At 40.6% G+C, this 23,898-nt stretch overlaps 1 protein-coding gene across 5 annotated transcripts in view; it reads right to left on the bottom strand.

Moving 5' to 3' along the window:
• KIAA1549 (KIAA1549 ortholog) overlaps positions 1 to 23,898 on the bottom strand; it is a 282,292-nt gene that overhangs the window by 132,765 nt on the left and 125,629 nt on the right. For all 5 annotated transcript variants that reach the window (XR_010140939.1, XM_054560668.2, XM_054560669.2 and 2 more), the window contains 3 exons: positions 12,795 to 12,841; positions 4,896 to 5,053; positions 759 to 904 (listed from right to left, as the gene is read on the bottom strand). Coding sequence is in view for 4 of the 5 variants with exons in the window: in XM_054560668.2 (XP_054416643.1) it covers positions 759 to 904; positions 4,896 to 5,053; positions 12,795 to 12,841 (351 nt within the window). In the remaining variant the exon portion in view is untranslated. The remainder of the gene's footprint in view (positions 1 to 758; positions 905 to 4,895; positions 5,054 to 12,794; positions 12,842 to 23,898) is intronic.

Here is a 23,898-nt window from a genome sequence, read left to right on the forward strand (position 1 = left end):
ATTACCAATGCTCACACTGAGTGAGTGAACAGAAGTCTCAAAAAGAAAACCTGTGCCTTAAAATGTCCCCAACTGTGTGCTTATTACAAAATTACCTACGCATGGTCATAATACAAATGACATTAACAAACCCACAGTGAAACACAAATGCCATGGAAGAGCATGAGTATTTATACAGCAATCCCACCAAACGTGAACTCCAGAGTTGTCATCTATAGATTCAAATTTACTACTGAAAGCTTGAACTCTGCCTCAAGAAAAATTATATACTTCCTAAAAGCTAGATGCTAAAAACTGTAAGCCAAAACACAAGCAAGGAGGGAAAACGTGAGAGAGATTAAAACTTTTTTAAATGTAGGTTTTAAGAAGGGACCCCCCCCAAGGCAGAAGCTGCTAAATTGAGGGATTATGTCTATTTTTTTTTTTTTTTTTCTGAGACAGTCTTACTCTGTCACCCAGGCTGGAGTGCAGTGGCATGATCTCGGCTCAGTGCAACCTCCACCTCCCGGGTTCAAGCGATTCTCTTGCCTCAGCCTCCCAAGTAGCTGGGACTACCAGCGCCCGCCACCACGCCCGGCTAATTTTTTTTGTATTTTTAGTAGAGACGGGGTTTCACTATGTTGGCCAGGCTGGTCTCAAACTCCTGACCTCGTGATCTGCCCGCCTCGGCCTCCCAAAGTGCTGGGATTACAGGTGTGAGCCACCGCACCTGGCCTATGTCTAAATTTTAAATGATGACCCATACAGGAGATACTCACGGCCTCTCTTCGCCCTGCTTCGTCCTCCCCGTACGAAGGCCAGCCTGGCCCCCCATACTGGCTGCCTCTGCTTGGCGGGATTTCCACTGGCTGAGCTCCAATTCTGCTGGCAATCCCCACCTGTGTCAGGTGCTGGATCTGGGAGCCTGGAAGGAACACGGTGGAGTGGCCTGGTCAACATTTATAGCCGAGTATGGCTGCCGAGGAAGACACTGTCAACTCTGACCACTACACTCCTTAACGACAAGGGATCAGGACTTGGTACCAGTTCTATCTCCAGAAATCTCACCTCAACTGCCATACTGTCAGCATTTCCTGAGGGTCCCATAGGTAGGGAAATGCACCACGAAGCGGTAGGGAAATGTACCATGAAGCACCATGGACCAAGCAATAAAAATAAACAAATAAAAGAAGAAAATTCCATTGCAAAAAAAGTCTGAAACAGAATTCTTGACTCCGTGACATTCATCCCTAAGCCTAAGTCTGTCCCCCATTTCGCCCTCCCCATTTCCACCCAGGGCTGTGCACCCCTACTTGCTCAGATCTAAAAACCTACACCCTATGCCCCACTCCTCTTTCCTGCGCACTTCCTACCAGCCCATCAGAAAGCCCTGTGAGCACCGCAACAGCCCCAGTGGAACCTCAATCCCACCCCTGATGCAACCGTTTCGGAAACACCCTGTCAGAAGACACTGTCAGCTCTCATCACTGCACTCCTTAAGGACAAGGGATCATGACTTGGTACCAGTTCTATCTCCAGAAATGGCATTTCCTAAGAGCAACAGACCGTAAGCTTCTTGGTTCCTGGACTCTGATTTTCTTTTAATTCAGACGCTGACAGTGATGCCCTTGTTTTCGTGGCTAGACATTAGGACTGGGGATAAACGGTACCACAGAAGGTGCTTCCATTCATCTCTGGCAGTTACCAACAAGGAGCAGCTCATTTATTAAGAAAGGGGTGAAAGGTTTGGGAGCCACCATGAAGCTGAAGCCTGGCTCTTGCTTGCTTGTGGCTTCGAGATTCACAAGGAGCTGGATATACAATATGCTTATTTTTTTCCCTTAAAAGGCAGAATATGCATCTATTTAAATTCAGCATATTATAGTATATTTTCATTATAACTCATATTGTGTCTGTAATGTAGCCACAAGACAATTAAAACCACTCCCCCAGCCTCACTGGTGCGGTGAGCTGATGGCAGAGCCAGAGGACTCTCTGTAGCTAATTATCCTCCTATACCCAGACATCTGCAGCCTCCTGTGGCTATGGAAGCCAGGTAATACACAATGTTTTTCTCCCTCACCAACTTCTGTCATATGGAAATACACCTATACTGCAAATTAAGGGCGAGAAAAGTGATCCTTAAGCACTGTGAAATAGAATACTTATTTCCAAATTTGCAAATTTCATCAAATTCACCAGTGTTGCTCAGACTGGAACCACAAAGGCTCCAAGCGTCCACAGCTAAAGGAGGCACCTCTTCCATCTTTAAGGCTATTCCTACTCTAGTTGTCTAATTAACAACCTCGATTCTCTCAATTCTTTATTTTAAGAGATGGGGTCTCACTATGTTGGCCAGGCTGGTCTTGAACTCTTCCTAGCCTCAAGTGATCCTCCCACTTTGGCCCCCCAACATGATGGGGTTATAGCTGTGAGCTACTGTACCTGACCAACAACCTCAATTAATCAACCACATTAAAAAAAAAAAAAAAACAAAAAACTCCTCAACGGTTTTATTTGGATATTTAATGATAACTAAAAATCAGGAAAAGCTGTCCTGGCTCTGGGCAGAGCAATGCACTCTACTGGAGCACCAGGTCAGTTACTGAAAAATCCTAACAGTATTAAAATGATCAGGACTACCAGCACTCCTTGCCCAACAGACGTTGTTTGAGCAAATCTTGCAAAATGCTACAAGAGCAGCGCAGTGTTCCCTATTTCCAAAGGCTCAACCAACTGCACAGGGAGAAAAGCACACCTTCTGTGTAAAGCCACTCCAGTAGCTGAAATCATCATTCGGTAGGATTTTGTATCCTGTGTTGTTCACTTAACAGTACAGCACAGGCTTCCCCCATGAGTCAGCATTGAGCCCAGCAAGCCAGGGTTTGCATTCCAGCTCAGCCACCGACAAGCCATGTGACCCTGAGCAACGGGCTATGGCTACCGCTGAGCCTTGATTCCTCACTTCTCCAGCAGGAATAAAAAATCTACCTCAGCTGGGTGCAGTGGCTCACGCCCGTAATCCCAGCACTTTGGGAGGCTGAGGTGGGCGGATCACCTGAGGTCAGGAGTTCACGACCAGCCTGGCCAACATGGCGAAACCCCGTCCATCTCTTCCAAAAATACAAAAATTAGCTGGACGCAGTGGCGGGAGCCTGTAATCCTAATCCCAGCTATTCGGGAGGTTGAGGCAGGAGAATCGCTTGAACACAGGAGGCGGAGGTTGCAGTGCGCCGAGATTGTGCCACTGTACTCCAGCCTGGGCGACAGAACAAAAACTCCATCTCAAAAAAAAAAAAAAAAAAAAAAAAATCTACCTCAGAGGGTTATTTCAAGGATTAAAAGACATAAAACAGATCAAGCATCAAACACATAGGAGGCAACTGGTAAAATCTCAAATCTCCCTTTTCTGGTTTATTATGACCTCTTCATCTTAAGCAGCTGCAGGATTTACTCAAGGATGACCTTACTACTGAGTATCTGGGGAAACTAACAATTCTTTGCTATTATGCAAATAATGCTGTGATAAATATCTTGGCACATGTCATTTTCCCCCAGTATTTTGGATTTTAGGAGAGTGAGCCTGGATTTCCAGAACTGGAATTACCAAATCAAACGCTCTGTAAGTCCTACCGCCAAACTGCCTTCCAAAAATTTAGTAATTTATGCCACCACTGAAAATAACAGTGACAATAGTCATGGCAGCTAATATTTATTGAAAGTTTATGCTATGCTAGGCACTATTTTGGGCATTTCTGTCATCTTCTTTTATCAGCTGAACAACCAAGGAGGTAAGTACGAATATTCCCAGTACATACAGAAACTGGATGCTAACTTTACCATGCCACATTATTATAAAAATAATTTCATGACTGAAATGGTGCATTATGGTGTTAATTTGCAATTTTAAAATAACTTAAAAACTGGACCTTTTTCCTCCTCCCACTGATCTTTCCAGGTTGGCCCACTTAATTTATATGAGGTATCTTCTACAATAAAAATACTTCTTGATCGTGAGGTGCTGTAAATTTCTCCTAGGTACTATTTTCTTTTTTTGAAAATAATTAGCAATTTTCAAACAAATACATGTTTCATAATTTTCTATAGTTAAAAAGGTAATCCTTCTAATAGATCTTAACATTTTCCATTATACGTTTTTACATAATTTCATCTAATAGAAATTTAAAAATAATTTCCTTTTGAATGTTATCAAACATGTATAATTTCTATATTCGTTCAGATTTTAAACTAAAAATTAATACATCTGAATTTTGCTTAGTATGCATGCCATGTAGGGAGGTTCAAATACCTAAAATTAGCAGGGGAATCAAGACTCACTGCAAAGCAAAGCACCTGTAAAGTTCAGGAAAACCTACAGGATTCCAGGATACACTATTTGTTTTGCTGAGTAATAGACAATGCAAAATAAAATAATTTCCTAGAAAAACCATAATGAAAAAATATCCACCAAGTATTGCAAATTTGGAATTGGCTTAAACTACTTGCTTTTGTTTTGTTTTGAGATAAGAGTTTTGCTCTGTCTGACCCAGACTTTGAGAGTTGTTCATTACAAGCTGAAAAAAGCACCTTCTTGAAAACTAACTCTTGTTTTCATGCCATCCAAAGTGCTCAGACCTAGATCTTTCCATTTACAGTAAGGATTTGGAAACGTTTTTCCTGGAGGAAACGTGCCGTGAATTTCACATGAAGGGCCTGGTTCCAGAGCCAATCAGCAGACAGCAGCTTTGGGAGCTTGGCCTCTCTCTCCGCCTCCATCTCGGTCAGGATCTTAGGGGAAACAGCCCTGAACAGCGGCAGAGGCCACTGCACACTGACACTCTGAGATGCCTAAAATAAAGTTTCTTTCAAGTAAATGTCCCGTAGCTCAGAAATGGAAGCTAAACAGCCACATATACCTGTGGTACCCCCGACAGGCCGAGGCCGGGCCACCGACGGCATCTCCTCCGAGTAGATCCCTCTGGCAGCAAATGGGGCTTCGGTGGAAGCCTGTGGCTGCTGGGGGTCAGGGGGCACCAGCTCTGAAGACTGCAGCAAACCGGGGCCAAAACCTGGTCTGAAGGCAAAGCAAACCAGCACATCAGGACTCCATTGCACCCTGGCCTTAGTATTCCATGAGGTCCACCCCCAACCTTACAGAAGGTAACATTTATCTACCTGCTTAGCCATCTCCTCTCCTGGAAGGGGGAAGAGATGTTTCTCCTGCTCCCTGAGGGAAGGGATTTTTCTATTTGTTCACTGCCCTACCTCCAGCACTAAGAACAGTGCCTGCAATACAGTTGATGCTGACAAAGCCAGGGCCTGCTCATCTCCAGCATCTGCCTAGTCCTGTGCTTCCTACCCCTGGCTACACGTCCGCATCACCTGGGGGGCCTGAAAAAATCACAGCGCTCACACTGCACCCCAGACGAATTGAAACAGAAACCCTAGGGGTGAGACCAACACAGCGGTAATTTTTTTTTTGAGACAGAGTCTCGTTCTGTCCCCCAGGCTGGAGTGCAGTGGCGCAATCTTGGCTCACTGCAAGCTCCACAGTGGTAACTTTTAAAATCACAGACGATCCTGCTGTTCATCAAGGCTGAAAACCAGTGTTCTAAAGTAGTGGATCGCGAACTTTTTTTTATCTCCAGGCCTCTTTTGACTCATAAAAATTATTGAGGACTCCCAAGAGCTTTTGTTTCTGTGGATTGTATCGCTATTTACCACATTAGAAATTAAAATGGAAAAAAAGTATTTATTTTAAAAATTTATTTACAAATAACAATTAAACATATATTAACATAATATTTTTCATGAAATTAACTATTCATCAATCCTCCCTCAAAAAAAAGTAGTGAGAAGAGTAGCACTATATTGTTCAAATGTCCTTAACAGAAGGATTCTCATAGAGTTTGCATCCTGTCAGTTGCTGGATGTTAGGAAGAAAATCTGGCTTCAGAGAATACGTAGTTGGAAAAGGAAGGAGTATTTTAATAGCCTTTTCAGATAATCTTAAAAAAATATTGCAGGCATTCTTCTTACTACCACACAAAAATTCCACAAGTGGTAGTTCCTCAGGGGTCAGTTGCAATATGGAATCTGAAATTATACTGGTGAACTTTTCGTACTCTGTTACGCTAAAACCCATAGCTCCATCTTGTACTTTGAAGGGATCTCTAACTCATGCCTGATTTTATGACATCTGTCATTTGGAACATAGTTCACTGAGTTATGCAAACCTTCTCGATATTGTTACCTCTCATTTTGCAGTATCGAAAAATCCCATTCATTAATCTCATCATCAAACTCATCCAGAAAAGTCTTTCGGTGCTAGGAAGCTGTCAAGTTCACAGTGGCAGGCAGACAAGTTCCCAAAATTCAAATTTTCACTTGAAAGCTCGTTTTATCATTAGCAACAAATACTGGCGGTTGTTTTTCTTGAAGTGACAGGCTCACTTCTTTCATTTTCAAGACAGTGTCTGCCAAACACCCGAGTCTGAATAACCACTTCTGCCAGCTGTTTGTTCAAGTAAAAAGCACAAAAGCAGTTGGTTCAGTTCAGTCTCCACTCAAACAATGGGAGCAAGGGCTTTTCTTCAAAATTCCACGTTCCACAGAAACGCTATCCATGTATTTCCTCTTTTGTCACACAGACTACTAAAGACTTAAGGGTCTAGGTTTAATAAGATTTATGATTTTGACTGCCTCACCAAGGACATGCTAACATAAATTTTTAATTAATAAATCACATTTTTAAAACTGTGATTACAGGGCAGTGAAGAATATGATGACTACTCATACAATTTGGTGGCACTGCCTGGATGCATGCTAAAGACTAGCAGTTTTGGCCGGGTGTGGTGGCTCATGCCTGTAATCCCAGCACTTTGGGAGGCCAAGGCGGGCAGATCACCTGAGGTCAGGAGTTCAAGACCAGCCTGGCCAACATGGTGAAACCCCATCTCTACCAAAAATACAGAAATTAGCCAGGCGTGGTGGCACGCACAAGTAATCCAGATACTCGGGAGGCTGAGGCATGAGAATCGCTTGAACCTGGGGGGTGGAGGTTGCGGTGAGCCGAGATCATGCCACTGCACTCCAGCCTGGGTGATGGAGCAAGACTCTGCCTCAAAAAAAAAGAAGACAACTAGCAGTTTCACCCACCATTGCTTCTGCACTTCTGTACAAATGTCAATACAATGGAAAAAAGGAAAATAACGTCTTAGTAATATTATGAAAGTTGTTTTGATGTCACAGACATTCCCCTCCCCCCAAAAAGGGTCTCAAGTACCCTCCAGGAGTCTGAGAACCTCACCTTGAGAACCACTCTTCTGAAGAAATTCAAGAAAAAAAAGATAATAGTCTGCTACAGTTCTTTGCAAATGACACTGAACCAGTAATTCACAGACGTAACCAGTTTAGTGAGAATGTAGGCTGACTTGCACTTATTCTCCAGTGTTATTTCTAGAGTATATCTCATAAACTGAAACCCAGGCTACCTATGTAACTCTCTTTAAATAACTGCTGTTGTTTTAGATTGGCCTCAGAGAGGGATGTGTGACATCCCTGACTTTATAGATCTAAGAGCTTTCCATGAGGCATGCTCCTCCTTCAAGAACTGTAAACCGGAGCCCACACCTCACCTAAACACAATCTCTGGACCATCCACCCACAAACTAGCTCTTGCCATTCACTTGATTCTCCCTACTTTCCCCCACCTCTTGCCAACATTTCCATCCCTCTATTCTTAACATGGTTTGCAGTCCAACACTCTAAAATCCTTTAAAGTGGGTGATTATACATTTTATCATCCACACCACAACACTTTTGAGGGTGAAAGCTATTAATAATGGGACTAACCTGGGTAACTGGACTGGTCATGGTCCCCTATCTCTAACTTCTGCCCTGTATCACCTAAGCTCACCTCGCCAGTTTTACCTTTGCTGCTTTTGGATCACAAAGCTGTGTGGTAGGGGAGGAAGGCTGGAGAAAAGCAAAGCAAACCCCTCTGAAAATGATGATGGTTTAAAAAAAATAAGTAACTAGGAAGCAGATAACATTCCTACTTGGGTGTGACTTCTGGTCACTGAAGGGATGGCTGGGTTTGGTTTCTGAGATTCACTCTGTTTTACTGCAATGCCAGCTTTGTAATAAACCAGTGTCCACACATAGCTGGTCGACTGGTCTATTTCTCCAGCCTCACAGCAATGCTGCACCATCTTAATCACTTGACAGTAATGCACAATATTTAGAATGGTCCTAACACCTCCTTCTTTCTCGAAGTGTCGGGGCTATTCTTGGCCCTTTGCATTTCCAGATACATTTTAGAATCCATCTGTCAGTTTCCACATATTAAAAAGGAATTACTGGGATTTTGAATGGGATTGCATTGAATCTACAAATCACATGGGGAGAAATGACATTTTTAAAATACTGAGTTGTCCAATCTGTGAACATCTTTCTTTAGAGGGCTTAAAAGTCTTTGGTTAGATTTATTCTGAGGTGTTTTATATTTCTAAGTGTTGTTTTAAATGACATCTTTGAAATTTTTTTCTTTTCTGTTTGTTGCTTATATGCAGAAATAAAACAGATTTTTGTATACTGATTTTACATCCAGTTATTTTGAAATTTAGTTGGCTTGCTATTTAGCAATTTTGCTAAATTCCCTAAATTCTAACAATTTGTTTGTTGACATTTTAGGATTTGCTACTACAGAATTACATCATCTGTGAATAATAACAGTATTACTCCTTTCTTTGAATTCTTTACTCTTTCTGTGTTTTTCTTGCCTTGTTACAGAGCAATTTTGAATAGAAGTCATGTGAGCAGGCATCTCTGTCTTGTTCCAGCTCTCAGAGGGAAGGCTTTTTAACATTTCACCATTGAGTAATATTTGCCAGGATACCTTTTATCAGAATTGAGAAGTTCACTTCTATTCTTTGTTTGCTAAGATTTTTGCCATGATGGGATGTTGAATTTTACCACCTGCTGTATCTATTGAAATGACAAGATTTTCCTCCTTTGTTCTCCTTAAAGTGGTAACTTACACTGCTTGGGTTTTAAATGCTAAATCATCCTTACACTGCTGGAAAGAAATCCAATGTGGTTGTAATATGAGATCCTTTTGTGTCTACTGCTGGTTATGCTCACTGATACTTAGTTTCAATTTTTTTATATCTATGTTCATGAGAAACTGGCCCTCAATTTCTTTTCCTGCAATGTCCTTGTCCTTCTTGCCCTTGTCCCTCATATCAAGGTGATGTTGGTTTCATAAAATGAACTGAGAAGTGTTCTTTTTCTATTTTTTAGAAGAGTTTGTATAATACTGATACCTTTCCCTCCTTCAGTGTTTGGCAGAATTCACTGCTGAAGCCCCCTGGGCCTGGAGTTTTGTTTGTGGGAGGAACTGTAATTATGATTTCCACTTTAAACATAGTTACATGGCTATTCAAGTTTTCTCTTTCTAGGCATTTTTCCATTACAGAAAAAAAAAATTTTTGAGACAGGGTTTCACTATGTTGCCCGGGGTAGTTTCAAACGCCTGAGCTTAAGCAATCCTCCCATCTCAGCCTCCAGAGTGGCTGGGATTACAACCATGCACCACTACATCCAGCCCCAAATTTATTAACAAAAATGAGTTCATAAAATCTCCTTTTTAATGTCTGTAAGATCTGGATTAATGTGTCCTTTTCATTTTTCTTATTGATAATTTGTTGCACAGATTATTTGATCAAGCTTGTGCGAGTTTATCAATTTTACTAGTTTTCAAAGAACTAACTTTTGGTTTTATTGATCCTCTTTTAATGTGGTATTTATTTTCTATCTCATTAATTTATATTATTATTTTAATATTTCCTTCCATCTACTTCCTTTACGTTTAATTGGATCATCTTTTTTTACATCTTGAGGTCAATGCTTAGATCACTGATTTTTCAGCCACTTCTTTCCAATATATGCATTTAAGGCAACACTTCCCCCCTAAACACTGCTATAGCTGCACCTCACAACATTTGACATGTTATATTTTCATTATTATTCATTTTAGGATGTTTTGATTTCCATTTTGATTTCTTCAGTGTACTGCAGGTTACTTACAAGAGTACTAATTAATTTGCAAACACACAGAGATTTTCTTTTTTTTTTAAACTTTTATTTTAGGTTCAGGGGTACATGTGCAGGTTTGTTATATAGGTAAACTCAAGTCACAGGGGTTTGTTGTACAGATTATTTCGTCACTTAGGTACTAGGCCTAATACCCAATAGTTATTTTTTCTGATCCTCTCCCTCTTCCCACCAGCTACTCTCAAGTAGGCCCCAATGTCTGTTGTTCCTCTCTTTGTGTCCATGAGTTCTCATCATTTAGCTCCCACTTATAAGTGAGAACATGCAGTATTTGGTTTTCTGTTCCTGCATTAGTTTGCTAAGGATAACAGCCTCTGGCTCCATCCATGTTCCTGCAAAAGACAGGATTTTGCTCTTTTTTATGGCTGCATAGTATTCCATTATGTATGCGTACCACTTTTTTAAATCTGATCTGTCACTGATGGGCATTTAGGTTGATTCCATGTCTCTGCTTTGGTGAACAGTGCTTCAGTGAACATTTGCATGCATGTTTCTTCACAGCCGAACAATTTATATTCCTTTGTGTATATACCCATTAATGGAATTGCTGAGTCAAATGGCAGTTCTGTTTTTTTTTTTTAACATCAATTAAATTACATTTACTTAAATATACTAATCAAAACACGTCTTATGAAGCATCTTTTCTATGACAGTCTGGTCTGTGCTGGATCCACTCTGTGCTGCTGTTTTCTGACACCAGTTGGTAGTTCTGTTTTTATGTCTTTGAGGAATCGCCACACTGCCTTCCACAATGGTTGAACTAATTTACACTCTCACCAACAGTATATAAGCATTCCCTTTGCTCCACAACCTCACCAGCATCTGTTATTTTTGACCTTTTAATAATAGCCATTCTGACTGGTATGAGATGGTGTCTCATTGTAATTTTGATTTGCATTTCTCTAATAATCAGTGATATTGAGCTTTTTTTCATATGCTCGTTGGCCGCATGTATGTCTCCCTTTGAAAACTGTCTGTTTGTGTCCTTTGCCCACTTTTTAATGGGGTCGTTTATTCTTTTTCTTGTTAAGTTCCTTACAGATGCTGGATATTAGACCTCGGTCAGATGCATAATTTGCAAATATTTTCTCCCATTCTATAGGACAAGGAGCCTACAGAATAGGAGAAAATATTTGCAAACTAGAGCTTTTGCTGTGCAGAAGCTCTGAAGTTTAATGAGATCCCATATGTCAATTTTTGCTTTTGTTGTGATTGCTTTTGGCGTCTTCATCATGAAATCTTTGCTCATTCCTATGTCCAGAATGCTATTGCCTAGGATGTCTTCCAAGGTTTTTATAGTTTTGGGTTTTATCTTTTATTTTTGGTTTCTAACTTAATTCTACTAGGATTAGCAAATATGCTCTGACTGATTTCACTTCTTGAAATTTGTGAAGATTTGTTATGGTCCAGCATATGGTAAATTTTAAAAATGTATTTTAAAGGAAGATGTATTTTACAGTTGAGTCCAGGGTTCTATATATGTCAATTAGGTCAAATTGATTAATCATGTTGTTCCAATCTTCTATATCCTTTCTGTATCTTTACATTTTTTGATGTGTTGCTCATAAGCCAAATACATTTTTTAAAAATCAAATCTAATAACCTTTGTCTTTTAATTGAAATATCTAGTTATTAACATTTAACGTAATTCATTATAGATCTGAATTTAGATCTCTACCATCTTAAGTTTTCTTTCTGCATGTCCTGTAAATTCTAAGTTCTTTTTTCTCCTATTTCCTACCTTCTTTTGGATTATCTTTAAGTTATTTTGCTCTTATTATTTTATATTTAAGCATTCTTTTACTGAGCCTAGAACTACACTAGAATCCTTCACTTATAACAGTCTAACATAAAGTAGCACTTTTACATCTTCCTGGACAATGGACCTTACCTCCATATTAAGCATAAGTGTAATTATTTTAGAATCTGTGTCTGATAACTCCAATATCTGGATCCCCTGTAGTTCTGCTTCTACTATTTCTTTTTAATTAAAAAAATAACTGTATTTTCTTTTCTTCTCATATGCCTGGGGGTGGGTGTCGGGGTGTGTGGAAGGGGGGCTACTGTAGCAATAATATAAAGCTAAGAGTGATATAATCTTCTTCGAAAAGGGATGTTCATTTGTTTCTGCCAGGGAGCAACCCTAATCAACTTTCAAAGCTGAGCTTTACTTCCTGCAGGGACTGATCTACTTATGATTCACCCTTACTCCTAGAGCATAACCCGTAAGGGTCCAAACTCAAAACCTTTGGATGTTTACCAGGGTCTCCCCTCGTGCTCCCAGCCCCATGAGTCTGTCAAAGGCTTTGCCTGGCTTCCCAGGTGCTTCTTCTGGAATCCGCAGGTGTCCCTGGAGAAAAAGTGGCCCAAGAAGCAGGGCTCATGCCTCTAGATTTCCTGGATCTTGGTCTCATAACGCTTCACAGCCCTGTTAACTCTCTGGGGTTTTTAATGTTAATATCTTACTCAGCTTTTCCAGTTGTCCTCAGCAGGAGAGTTGGTCCAAATTACCTAGCCTGTCATTACTGGAACAGAACTTAAATTCCAACTTTTTTTCCCTCCTCTTCTGGTTAGATCAAGAGAATATACAACGCAGAGTTTTACATCTGCTCATATTAGCTAAAATTAGTGAGTTTATAAAGTTTTTAAAAACAGCCTATGTGAGAAAATGATAATACATTTTGTTTTGAAAACCTTACCTTGGCAATGGACCCGTTGGGGGAGTCATTCCATAGTCTTCATATCTCTGGAAGACATACAAAAGAACATGAAGATTAATATTCAATACTTATTATAAAGTGACAACAGCAAACTTATAAATTCAGCTTTACAGGATCAACTTTCAAGAGAATTATTTTCTCATTAAAACTTAGCATGTTACCGGGCACTCTGCCACCAAGTGATGCTACAAGTTTCGGTTCGAGGACCTGCACTACCAGACTTTAGAAAACACACAACTCATTTCTAGATCTTTCCTTCTTTTGTATATTACAACTACAAATATGAATAGCTGACAGGCTTTCTGTGACAACTACAAATATGAATAGCTGACAGGCTTGCTGTGCCTGCTCTTCCCTACAGATCCATCTGTATCTTCTGCTGCAAACCTGTATCTTCTGCTAAAAGGCCTCATATCTTTTGCTAAAAGGCAGGCCTGAATGCCCACAATTAGCACAAGTGACTCCAACCACATGAGCCACAAAGGTCAGCAAGACCCAGTGGGTACCCAGTACCTATTCAAATACCTCAGGCAACTCAAGTATCAAATGCTGTCTCATGTTGCAGAATGCTGCAAAAAAAGAAAACCAGAAACTAGAGAGACGCTACAAGACGAAGGCAGCACGTTCTGTTTCTGACCATTTACTGGTCCCCAGGAGACCCAGCTATATTTTCTGCCCTTAAGTTCCATAAGGTGCCCCTGTATCCTTCAATCAACTCTTTTTACTTGAGCTAACCTGAACTAGCCAAGTGTTCTTTGACTAAAACAATATGCCACATGATTTAAAGAAATATACATCTAAGAGATCTGTTGTATTTCTGGTGAAATCAATATATCCTAACCCTAATATACGTGGGACTCTTATTTCAACATTTCTTTTCAATAACTGTGAATTGTTCCTTTTCAAATTAGATATTTCAGAAGAACAGTAACTATGGGCAGAGTCTGTCCAGCTGCAGTCAGTTGGAACCAATGGTTTGTCTAAGTTAGGTCTAAGTCAGCCTTGCTTCTGAAGTTGCTCTAACATGACATCTTTCTTTTTACAAGCTGTCATTTACTGAATTAGTATTTTGAGTTAAGCATTGTATGAGCATTAACCCAGGCCCACAACATCACTAAAAAGTACTCACTGCCTCTGTTTTATGAATGAAACCAACTCACAAAGAAATTAGGTGATTTCCTCCTAATGTCTTTTGGACTCCAAAGACCATGCTTCTCACCAATCCCCCCGCACTGCCCATGGTTTCCAAAACAAGACACTCTCCTGTGAACAAATATCTATTTTGTGAGGGGAAAAAGTAGAGGCTTTGGAGTCAGACAGACTGGCTTAACATCCCTGGGCCTATTCCTTCATGCCAAGAGAATATAATCATCTCCACATTCATAGAGTTCTAAGGGGATTATTAAATATGAAACTGTGGTCAGATTACTTCACCTTCTGACTCTCTCTGCTTCCATCCCCTTGGCTGTCATGTGGAACCTTGTGGAGTTTCCCAACTGAGGCAAAACAATGGAAAGGGGGTTATGGACGAAGGGAGGAAGAGAAGGAAAAGAAGCTTCCATTCCTTTTCCAAATAATTAAAGGGAAATCTGAGACTACATAGAGATTATTCGCGGTGCTGGTGCTTTCGGCACAGTGTGGGTTTTTAAAGCATATTCATATGCAAAATCTAAAAAAAAAGTCAATGTTTACCAGTTTACCTACCAAAGTCTCAGGAAGTCTTAGCGGCATATTAAGAGAAAAACAATGAAAAATAGCTGTCCACTTATTATCTGTTGTTATGTTTGTAGTGCGAGGATTTCAACTCTATTCTCATCAGAAAAAGAATGTCATATTTCTAGGGACTCCATGCCCTGATGAAAAGGTTTAAAAAAAAAATGACAGACAGAAATTCTCTGATTCTGTTGCAGGATGGATCACACCTATATAAAAGTTTGGGGAACAAAATTGCATTTGAAGGTTTCAATCAGCTATGTATATAAAAATCCCACTTTAATGCATCCCTTTTTTCTATTCAGTATAAAACACAGGCCGACAGAGTGAGGAAGGCAAGTTAGATGGTTGGTAGAGTATGGGATAGGCCTGAGGTAAAGCAACCAGACAGTGAGGTCTGCTTGTGAAGTGTCTCAGCCCAGGTATTTGTACTTGCTACTCACAGGATTAGTCCAGGGAGAGCTTACCTTCTCAAGGAAGCAGCAATACCAACTATCACGTGGCCTGACTCACTGATACATAACACGCCTACCCTCGCTAAAAAGGAGTAATAATGTCATCAGATGGCAAATAAAGGCTCATGCGGTAACTGAAGGCATCTTGAAATCCACATTCCTGTGGTTTTTCTTTTTTTTAACCAAAAAAAAGCAAATAGCAGCAAATAGAGAGTGATCAGGCTCCCCTTGGTAACACTAACTTTACAATCCATTTATAAACTTGTTGAAATTATATTAGATATGCACGGATAAAGCCAATGATTCTGGTTTCCCACTAGAATAAGCTGCTACCATTCTCATCCAACTACATCAGGGTAACATCAAAAGTCCACAATGAGAAAACCACTGAATAATGATGTTTATTAAAAAAATCTTACGATGGGCTTGAATTTATAAGGCATTATCAGGGAATCTTGGATCTGCAACACCTATGAACAATGAACAAATAAGAGAAATAACAACACAAACCTGCCAAAAATTACAGCTAAAAATTCATCAGCAGAAACCAAACAAGGAAAGGAGCAGAATCATGCTACACACTGAGAAAAGCAGTAGTCAAGGGGGAAACAAACAAACAAACAAAACGTAGATTCTGGCAGCACAAGGTGGCTCCTAAGCCCATCCCCAGAATGCTCAGCATTACATTGCTACTTAGAGAGAGTACACTGAGGAGTGCACTGGCAGTCAGGGCGAAGGGGAAAGACAGGGAATCAGGAAAAGCCTGGAAGCAGAGAGAAGTAACAATCAGAGACCAGCAGTGAACAAGTTCAGGTCAGCTCGTGAGATGAGCCTTTCCCTTTGGAAAACGCAGGACAAGCTAAGCTAAGCGGCTGGTGGTAGGTCTTCCTCCTCTTTTCCAGTCCTCCTGTCATCCTGAGATGCATCCAAGGTGTTGGACCTTCAGCAAACTTGGCTTACTCAACACCAGTGAACCCCATTTTACCTATCAGCTGCCATGCTGTGTTCAGCATCAGAACTGCTTCACCCTAACATCGTACATTCAAGACCAGAGGCAGGGAGACAATTAAGAAGCTGTTGGGGAGAGATGACAGTGGCTCCAACTGATGTCACGGTGTGGATGGATTTAAGAGGAAGAATCAACAAAGTTCTGTCATGTTTAAATGACCCCAGCTTTCCACACCTTTCCTTTGCAGCACCTGGTCTATCATTTCAACTGCTCCCTCTCACCTGCACATCACATGTGCCTGACAAAGCCCTAGTCTTCATCAATCCCAATGCATATACTTGGGTACTGAATGTTCATCAATGAAACTCGAGAACATTAATTAGAGCCACTTCAATTTCATGATAGTCAAACTCAACCACTCTCAAGGCTAAGAAATAATTCCTGTGTCCCTAATCTGTGTTGTCTCATTCTCCATAATAGGTCTTTCAAATCTCTCCTCTCCTTCAAACCTCCTGCCCTGCCACATTTCTTCTGTTATTCTCAATGGATGACTCTGCCTTCTCTGCTCTGAGGATAAAAGCCATGACATGACTGGTTCCTCAACCTTCTACCAGCCAACTACAACCTGATTTTATCTGTGCCCAACCTTTCCCTCCTCCTTCCCATTAAATTAGAAGAAGCATATCCCCTCATTTCTTTTTTTTATTATTTTTTTATTTTTATTTTTATTTTTTTTGAGACGGAGTCTCACTCTTCCGCCCAGGCCGGACTGCAGTGGTGCTATCTCAGCTCACTGCAAGCTCCGCCTCCCGGGTTCACACCATTCTCCTGCCTCAGCCTCCCGAGTAGCTGGGACTACAGGTGCCCGCCACCACGCCCAGCTAATTTTTTTTTTTTTTTTTTTGTATTTTTAGTAGAGACGGGGTTTCACCATGTTAGCCAGGATGGTCTCAATCTCCTGACCTTGTGATCCACCCGCATCAGCCTCCCACATATCCCCTCATTTCTAAAGAAAGCTCCTCCACTGGTACTCCAGATTCATCTCATCCCCTTTTGTGAATTGTCAGACTCTTCTTCCGCACTGGCTCAGCACCATCAGCCATTAAACATGTTGAAGGCTCGCTGATTCTTCCTCTTGGATTTATCCACTGCACTGCACTAGCTGGAGTCACCAACTCTCTCACCAAGAATACTACAACAGCTTTCTACTAGTCTCTCTGTTTCTGACAACCATTCTTCACTCTAAAATGGGACTAATCTTTCAAAAAGGCGTACCTAATTACGTCTCCACCTGCTCAAAACCCTTCCATGTGCGGCCATCACCCTCAGGATGACATGTAGGCTCCATAACCATCAGCTTCTTGCTTTTCCTCTTCTGCCTCATGTCTCACCACTTTTAGTGCCCACTCTGTTACTACTCAGCCAGAACTCACTTCACTGCTTAGAACATACTGTAATAGTTAATTTTATGTATCAACCTGACTATGCCACAGGACACCCCGATGTCTGGTTAAACATTATTTCTGGGTGCGTCTGTGAGGGTGTTTCCAGAAGAGAGTAGCATTTGAATTGGTGGACAGTAAGGCAGCCCTCCCCAATATGGGCGGGCATCTTCCAATCTGTTGAAAGACTGAACAGAAGAAAAAGACAGAGGAAGGTTGGATTTGGGTTTCCTTTGACTGACTGCATGAGCTGGGACATGAATCTTCTCCCAACCTTGAAGCACCTGGTTCTCAAGCTTCCAGATTCAGACTGGAAACCACCTCTCAGGCCTTCAAACTACACCACTGGCTTCTGTGGGTTTCCAGTTTGCAGAAAGCAGATCATGGGAATCTCAGCCTCCATAATTACATGAGCTGACCCCTCATAATAAGTAAATTTCTCTCTCTCCCCCTCACTCTCTCCATATAAACACAAACGCATACACACACACACACACAGACACACCCACCCACCCACATACACACGCACTACTAGTTCTGTTTCTCTGGAGAACCCTATTTTAAATAATAGACTCTGCACGAGAATGGATAAACAAATGTGGTATATTCATAAATTGAGTACTATTATGTGCTGCTGTTTTCTTTGGGTCTATTATAAATAAATCTGCCATGATGTATAAGTCTTTGTATGAAAATATGCTTTTGTTTCTCCTGGATAAATACTTAGGAATAGAATGCTGGTTCATATGGTAAGATATATGTTTAACTTTTTAAAGAGACTGCCAAACTTTTCTTCCAAGTGGTTGTATGCTATTTTACATTCCCACCAGCGGTTCATGAGACTTCCAGTTGTTTACATTCTCAACATAATTGTAGATCTATTTCTACATGCAGTTTTGTCAGTTTTTGCTTAATGTATCTTGAAGCTCTAATACTATGCACATAAACACGTAAGACTTTATGTCTTCCAGATAAACTGACCACTTTATTATGAAATTATCCTCCTAATCTTTAATAATATTCTTTACTATGAGCTCTATTTTGGCTAATATTAACATAGCCATTTCAGCATTCTATGATTAGTGTTAGTATGGCATATCTTTCTCCAAACTTTTCTCCATACTTTTCCTTTTTACCTATTTGTATCTTTGTATTTAATGAAAGTTTCTTGTAGGCAGCATGTCCTTGGATCTTGCTTTTTATGCAAACTGACAAGCTCTGCCCTTTAATAGGGGTGTTTAGACCATTCACATTTAATGTGATTATTGATAGGGCTGGATTTAAATCAACTATCTTGGTACCTGTTTTTAATTTTCCCCATCTGTGCTTTATCACTTTTCACTTCCCTTTCTGCCTTCTTTTTTTTTTTTTTTTTTTTTGAGACAGAGTCTCACTCTTTCGCCCAGGCTGGAGTGCAGTGGCATGATTTCGGCTCACTGCAACTCGGCTTCCTGGGTTCAAGTGATTCTTGTGCCTTAGCCTCCCGGGTAGCTGGGATTACAGGCACATGCCACCACACCCAGCTAACTTTTGAATTTTAGGACGGACATGGTTTCACCATGTTGGGCCAGGATGGTCTCAATCTCCTGACCTCAGGTGATCCGCCCACCTCAGTCTCCCAAAGTGCTAGGATTACAGGCGTGAGCCACCATGCCCGGCCCCTTTTCTGCCTTCTTTTGTGCTATTTTTTATGATTTCATTTTGATTCTTTTGTTGGCTTATTAGGTTGCCTTATGGTTTATATTATGCATTTTTCACTTTTCAGAGTCTCCCATTAAGCACTATTATTCTACTTCATGTACGGTATAAGAACATTAAAATAGCAAACTTGAATTTCTCCTTTCTTGGCCTTTTGTGCTGCTGTTTTAATATATTTTACTTCTATATATGTTATAACCCCCCCAACAATATATGCTTATTACTTTCATTTTAAGTAGTCAATTATCTTTTTTAAAGTTTTAAATAATGAAGAGAGGGTTTTAAAAAATAATTTCCCACACACATATTGACATTTCCAGTGTTTTTCACATGTGTATGTAGATCCAGGTCTTCATATGGTATCACTGTACTTCTGCCTTAAAGACTTCCTGTAACACTTCTTATAATGCAGGTCAGCTGGCGATGAATTATTTCAGCTTTTATATGTCTGAAAACATTTTTATTTCACCTTAGTTTTTGAAAGATACTTTTACTAGATATAGATTCTAGGTTGATCATTTGGTCTTTTCAGTTCTTTGAAGATTTGTTCCACTGTCTTCTGGACAATGAGATTTCTTCTGCCATCCTATCTTTGTTCCACTGTATATAATGTATTCTTGTTCTCTGGCTGCTTTTAAGATCTTTTTTACTTGTTTTAAGCAATTTAGACTATGGCATTTTTGGTATAGTTTTCTTCATATTTCTTGCACATAGAGTTCATCAACCAATGGATCTGTGGATTTGCAGTTTCCACCAAATTTGGAAAAATTTTGGCCATTCTATCTTTTTAAAAACAATTCTATTGGGTATGTTTGAGGTTTACAACATATTACTGGCTACATACAGATAGTAAAATGGTTACTTACAGTGAAGCAAATTAACATTCATTATCTCACATACTTTTTTGTGAAAAAAGTAGCTAAAATCTACTTATTTAACAAAATCCCTAATATAATAAAATTAACTATAGTCCTCATTTAGTACTTTAGATCTCTAGACTTGTTCATTCTACACATCCCCTACTTTGTATCCTTTGATCTCCATCTCCCAATTTCCTTTCCCATCCTATCTGTGGTACTTTTTTTTTTTTTAAGATTCCACATGTAAGTGAGATCATGCAATATTTTTCTTTCTGTTTCTGGCTTATTTCACTTAGCATAGTGTCTTCCAGGTCCATCCATGTTGTAGCAAATAGCAGGATCTCCTTTTTAAAGGATAAATAATATTCCATTGTATATATACAACAAAACATTTTCTTTATCCATTCATCCATCAAGGGACGCTTAGGTTATTTTCATATCTTGGTTATTGTGAATAGTGCTGTAATGAACATAGGAATGCAGATACCTTTACAAGGTGGTGATTTTACCTTCTTTGGGTATATACCCAGCAGAGGGATTGCTGGGTCATATGGTAGTTCTATTTTTAATTTCTTTAGAAACCTCTACACTATTTTCCATAATGGCTGTATCAATCTACATTGCCATTAACAGTGTACGAGGGTTCCCTTTTCTCTAAACCCTTGCAAAAATTTGTTATTTCTTATCTTTTTGATAATAAACATCCTAACAAGTGTGAGGCAGTATCTCATAGAACGTTTTGTATTATTTGTTTTGTTTTGAGATAGAGTTTTGCTCTGTCACCCAGGCTGGAGTTCAATGGCATGATCTTGGCTCACTGTAACCTCTGCCTCCCAGGTTCAAGTGATTCTTGTGCCTCAACCACCTTAGTAGCTGGTTACCAGCATGCGCCACCACGCCCAGCTAATTTTTGTATTTATAGTAGAAGCGGGGTGTCACCATTTTAGCCAGATTGGTCTTGAACTCCTGAGCTCAAGCAATCTGCCCACCTCCACCTCCCAAAATGCTGGGATTACAAGCATGAGCCACTGCACCCAACCTCATAGAGGTTTTAATTTGTATTTCCCTGATGATTAGTGATGTTGAACACTGTTTCATATACCTGTTAGCCATTTTTATGTCTTCTTTGGAAAAATATCTGTTCAAATCCTTTGCCCATTTTTAAATTGGATTATTTATTTTTCTGCTATTGAGTTGTAAGAGTTTTTTAAAATAAATGTTTGATACTAAGTCCTTATATGTGGTATATGAATATTTTTTTCCAGTCTGTAGGTGTTTTCACTGAAACATTTTCAATGTTTTCGTTTGCTGTACAGAGCTTTTTAGTTTGATGCAGTACCATTTACTTATTTTTGCTTCTATAACCTGAGCTTTTGGTGTGATAGGTGTGATATCTAAAAACTCATTGCCAAGGTCAATATCAAGGAGTTTCCCCTATGTTCTCTTCTAGGAGTTTTATCATCTCAGCTCTTACACTTAGGTCCTTTATTCATTTTGAGTTGATTTTTGTGTCTAAGAGTCCAATTTCATTCTTTTGCATCTAGAAATCTAGTTTTCCCCTCACCATTTACTAAAAAGACTATCCTTTCCCCATTATGTCCTCTTGGTGCCCTTGTCAAAAATTAGTTGACCATATATGCGTGGATTGATTTCTGGGCTCTCTATTCTGTTCCATTGGTCTATGTTTCTGTTTTTATGCCGGTACCATACTGTTTTTATTACTACAGCCCACTAATTTTTTCTTCTCCAATTATGTAATCTTCCTTCAATCCCATACAGTGTATTTTTTCATCTCAAGAGACCGTAGTTTTCATCTCTAAGTCTGACTTTTACCCTTTAATATTTTCAGTGCTTCTAGTTAATGTGTACAATCTTTCCTCTAGCTTCTTGAATCTATGGAACTCCATCATAAGAATTCTTTTGATATCCTGTCTACTAGTTCTTTTTCTCTTTTCTTTTCTTTGAGACAGGGTCTTGCTCTGTCGCCCAGGCTGGAGTGCAGTGGTGCAATCATGCAATCACAGCTCACTGTAGCCTCAGCCTCCCAGAGTCAAGTGATCCTCCCACCTTAGCCTCCTAAGTAGCGCCCAGCTAATTTTTATATTTTTTGTAGAGACAGAGTCTCACTGTGTTGCCCAAGTTGGTCTCAAACTCCTGGACTCAAGCAATCCTCCTGCCTCAGCCTCAGCCTCTCAAGGTGCTGGGATTACAGGTGTGAACTACCACATACAGCTTGTCTAGTAACTCTATCATCTGTATCATTTTCCTGCTTCTTTGCTTGTCTATTTAGTTTGATTTGATGCAGACATTATTAATTTTACCTTATTGAATGCTGCATATTTTTGTGTTTCTATATTCTTGAGCTTTGCTTGGGTTTAGATGTTACGGTTTTGTGGTTAGGTGGAACCAGAGCAGCTTTAAGTTGGGGCTAATTTTGCCCCATTACTGAGGCAAAACTCTTCTGAATACTCTGACTGATGTTGCATGAATTATGCAGTTTCCACCAACTGTTGGAAAAGGAACCTTACTCATCTGCTCAGGCTTCCATAACAAAATACCTTAGAAATGGTGGCCTAAAACAACAGAAACTCCAGCACTTTGGGAGGCCAAGGCAGGCGCATCACGAGGTCAGGAGATTGAGGCCATCCTGGCTACACGGTGAAACCCCATCTCTACTAAAAATACAAAAAATTAGCCGGGCGTGGTGGCATGCGCCTGTAGTCCCAGCTACTCGGGAGGCTGAGGCAGGAGAATGGCGTGAACCCGGGAGGCGGAGCTTGCAGTGAGCCGAGATTGCGCCACTGCACTCCAGCCTGGGCGACAAAGCGAGACTCCGTCTCAAAAAAAAAAAAAAAAAAACCACACACACACACAGGAACAGAAACTGATTTTCTCATAATTTTCTCGTAGTTATAGAGGCTGGGAAGTCTTACATCAACATCTGGCAGTGTTCAGTTTCAGGTGGGGCTTTCTTCCTGGCTTGCAGACAGTTAGTTGCCTGCTCTCTGTGTCTTAACCTGGCCAGAGAGACAGCTCTGGAGTCTCTTCCTCATCTTCTACAGGCAGCAGTTCTATTGAATCGGGACTCTACCCTTCCAGCCTCATTTACTCTTAATTACCTCCCTAAAGGCCCTTATCTCCAACGCAGTCATGTGGGGGGTTTCAGCTTCAACATGTGATTTTGGGGAGGACACAGTTCAATCCATAGCAAGAGCTTATCCCCAGGTCTGTGTGAATTTTGAGGGTTGTTCCCACTAATCTTTTTGAGGGGCTCTTTTGGGTAATTTCTGTGTACCCATAAGCTGATCAGTACTCAAACAAAGATTCTCTGCAGATGCCTAGCATCCTGCTCAGGGTATCTCTCTGCTCTCCTGCACTCTCCCTCATGAAATCCAGCTGCCTTTTCCTCCCCAGACTTCCAAACTCCATTTCTTCAACTCAGGGAGACCATGGAGCTCTGCCTGGGGTCCCACCTGCTGTGCCATGACTAGAAACTCCAGATGTAAGCTGGGGCAACTGGAGGACTCAGTTCACTTCTCATTGATCCCCCTGTCCTTTCTTACCTAAAGTCTAATGTCAAGTCACCCAGATACTCCTTCTAGTGTTTTCAGTTGTTTCAGGAAGGAAGGTAAACCCAGCCTCTGTTTCTCCATCTGAAGCCTGTCCCATACACTTTAATTTCTGTGCCTCTGCTGTACTTCCCACCACCAGGAACATCCTTCTTCAACTGACAACCACTAATTATCCTTTAGACTTCCACAGAGATGCTATTTTGTCCAGAAAAATCCATCCCAAAAGACCTCAAGGCCCCCGTCTGGGAAGTGAGGAGCGCCTCTGCCTGGCCGCCACCCCGTCTGGGAGGAAGTGAGGAGTGCCTCTGCCCGGCTGCCCCATCTGGGAAGTGAGGAGCGCCTCTGCCCCGGCCGCCACCCCATATGGGAAGTGAGGAGCACCTCTGCCTGGCCA

This window comes from Pongo abelii, chromosome 6 (assembly GCF_028885655.2).
Source record: "Pongo abelii isolate AG06213 chromosome 6, NHGRI_mPonAbe1-v2.0_pri, whole genome shotgun sequence".
In the NCBI taxonomy this organism is placed as follows: domain Eukaryota; kingdom Metazoa; phylum Chordata; class Mammalia; order Primates; family Hominidae; genus Pongo; species Pongo abelii.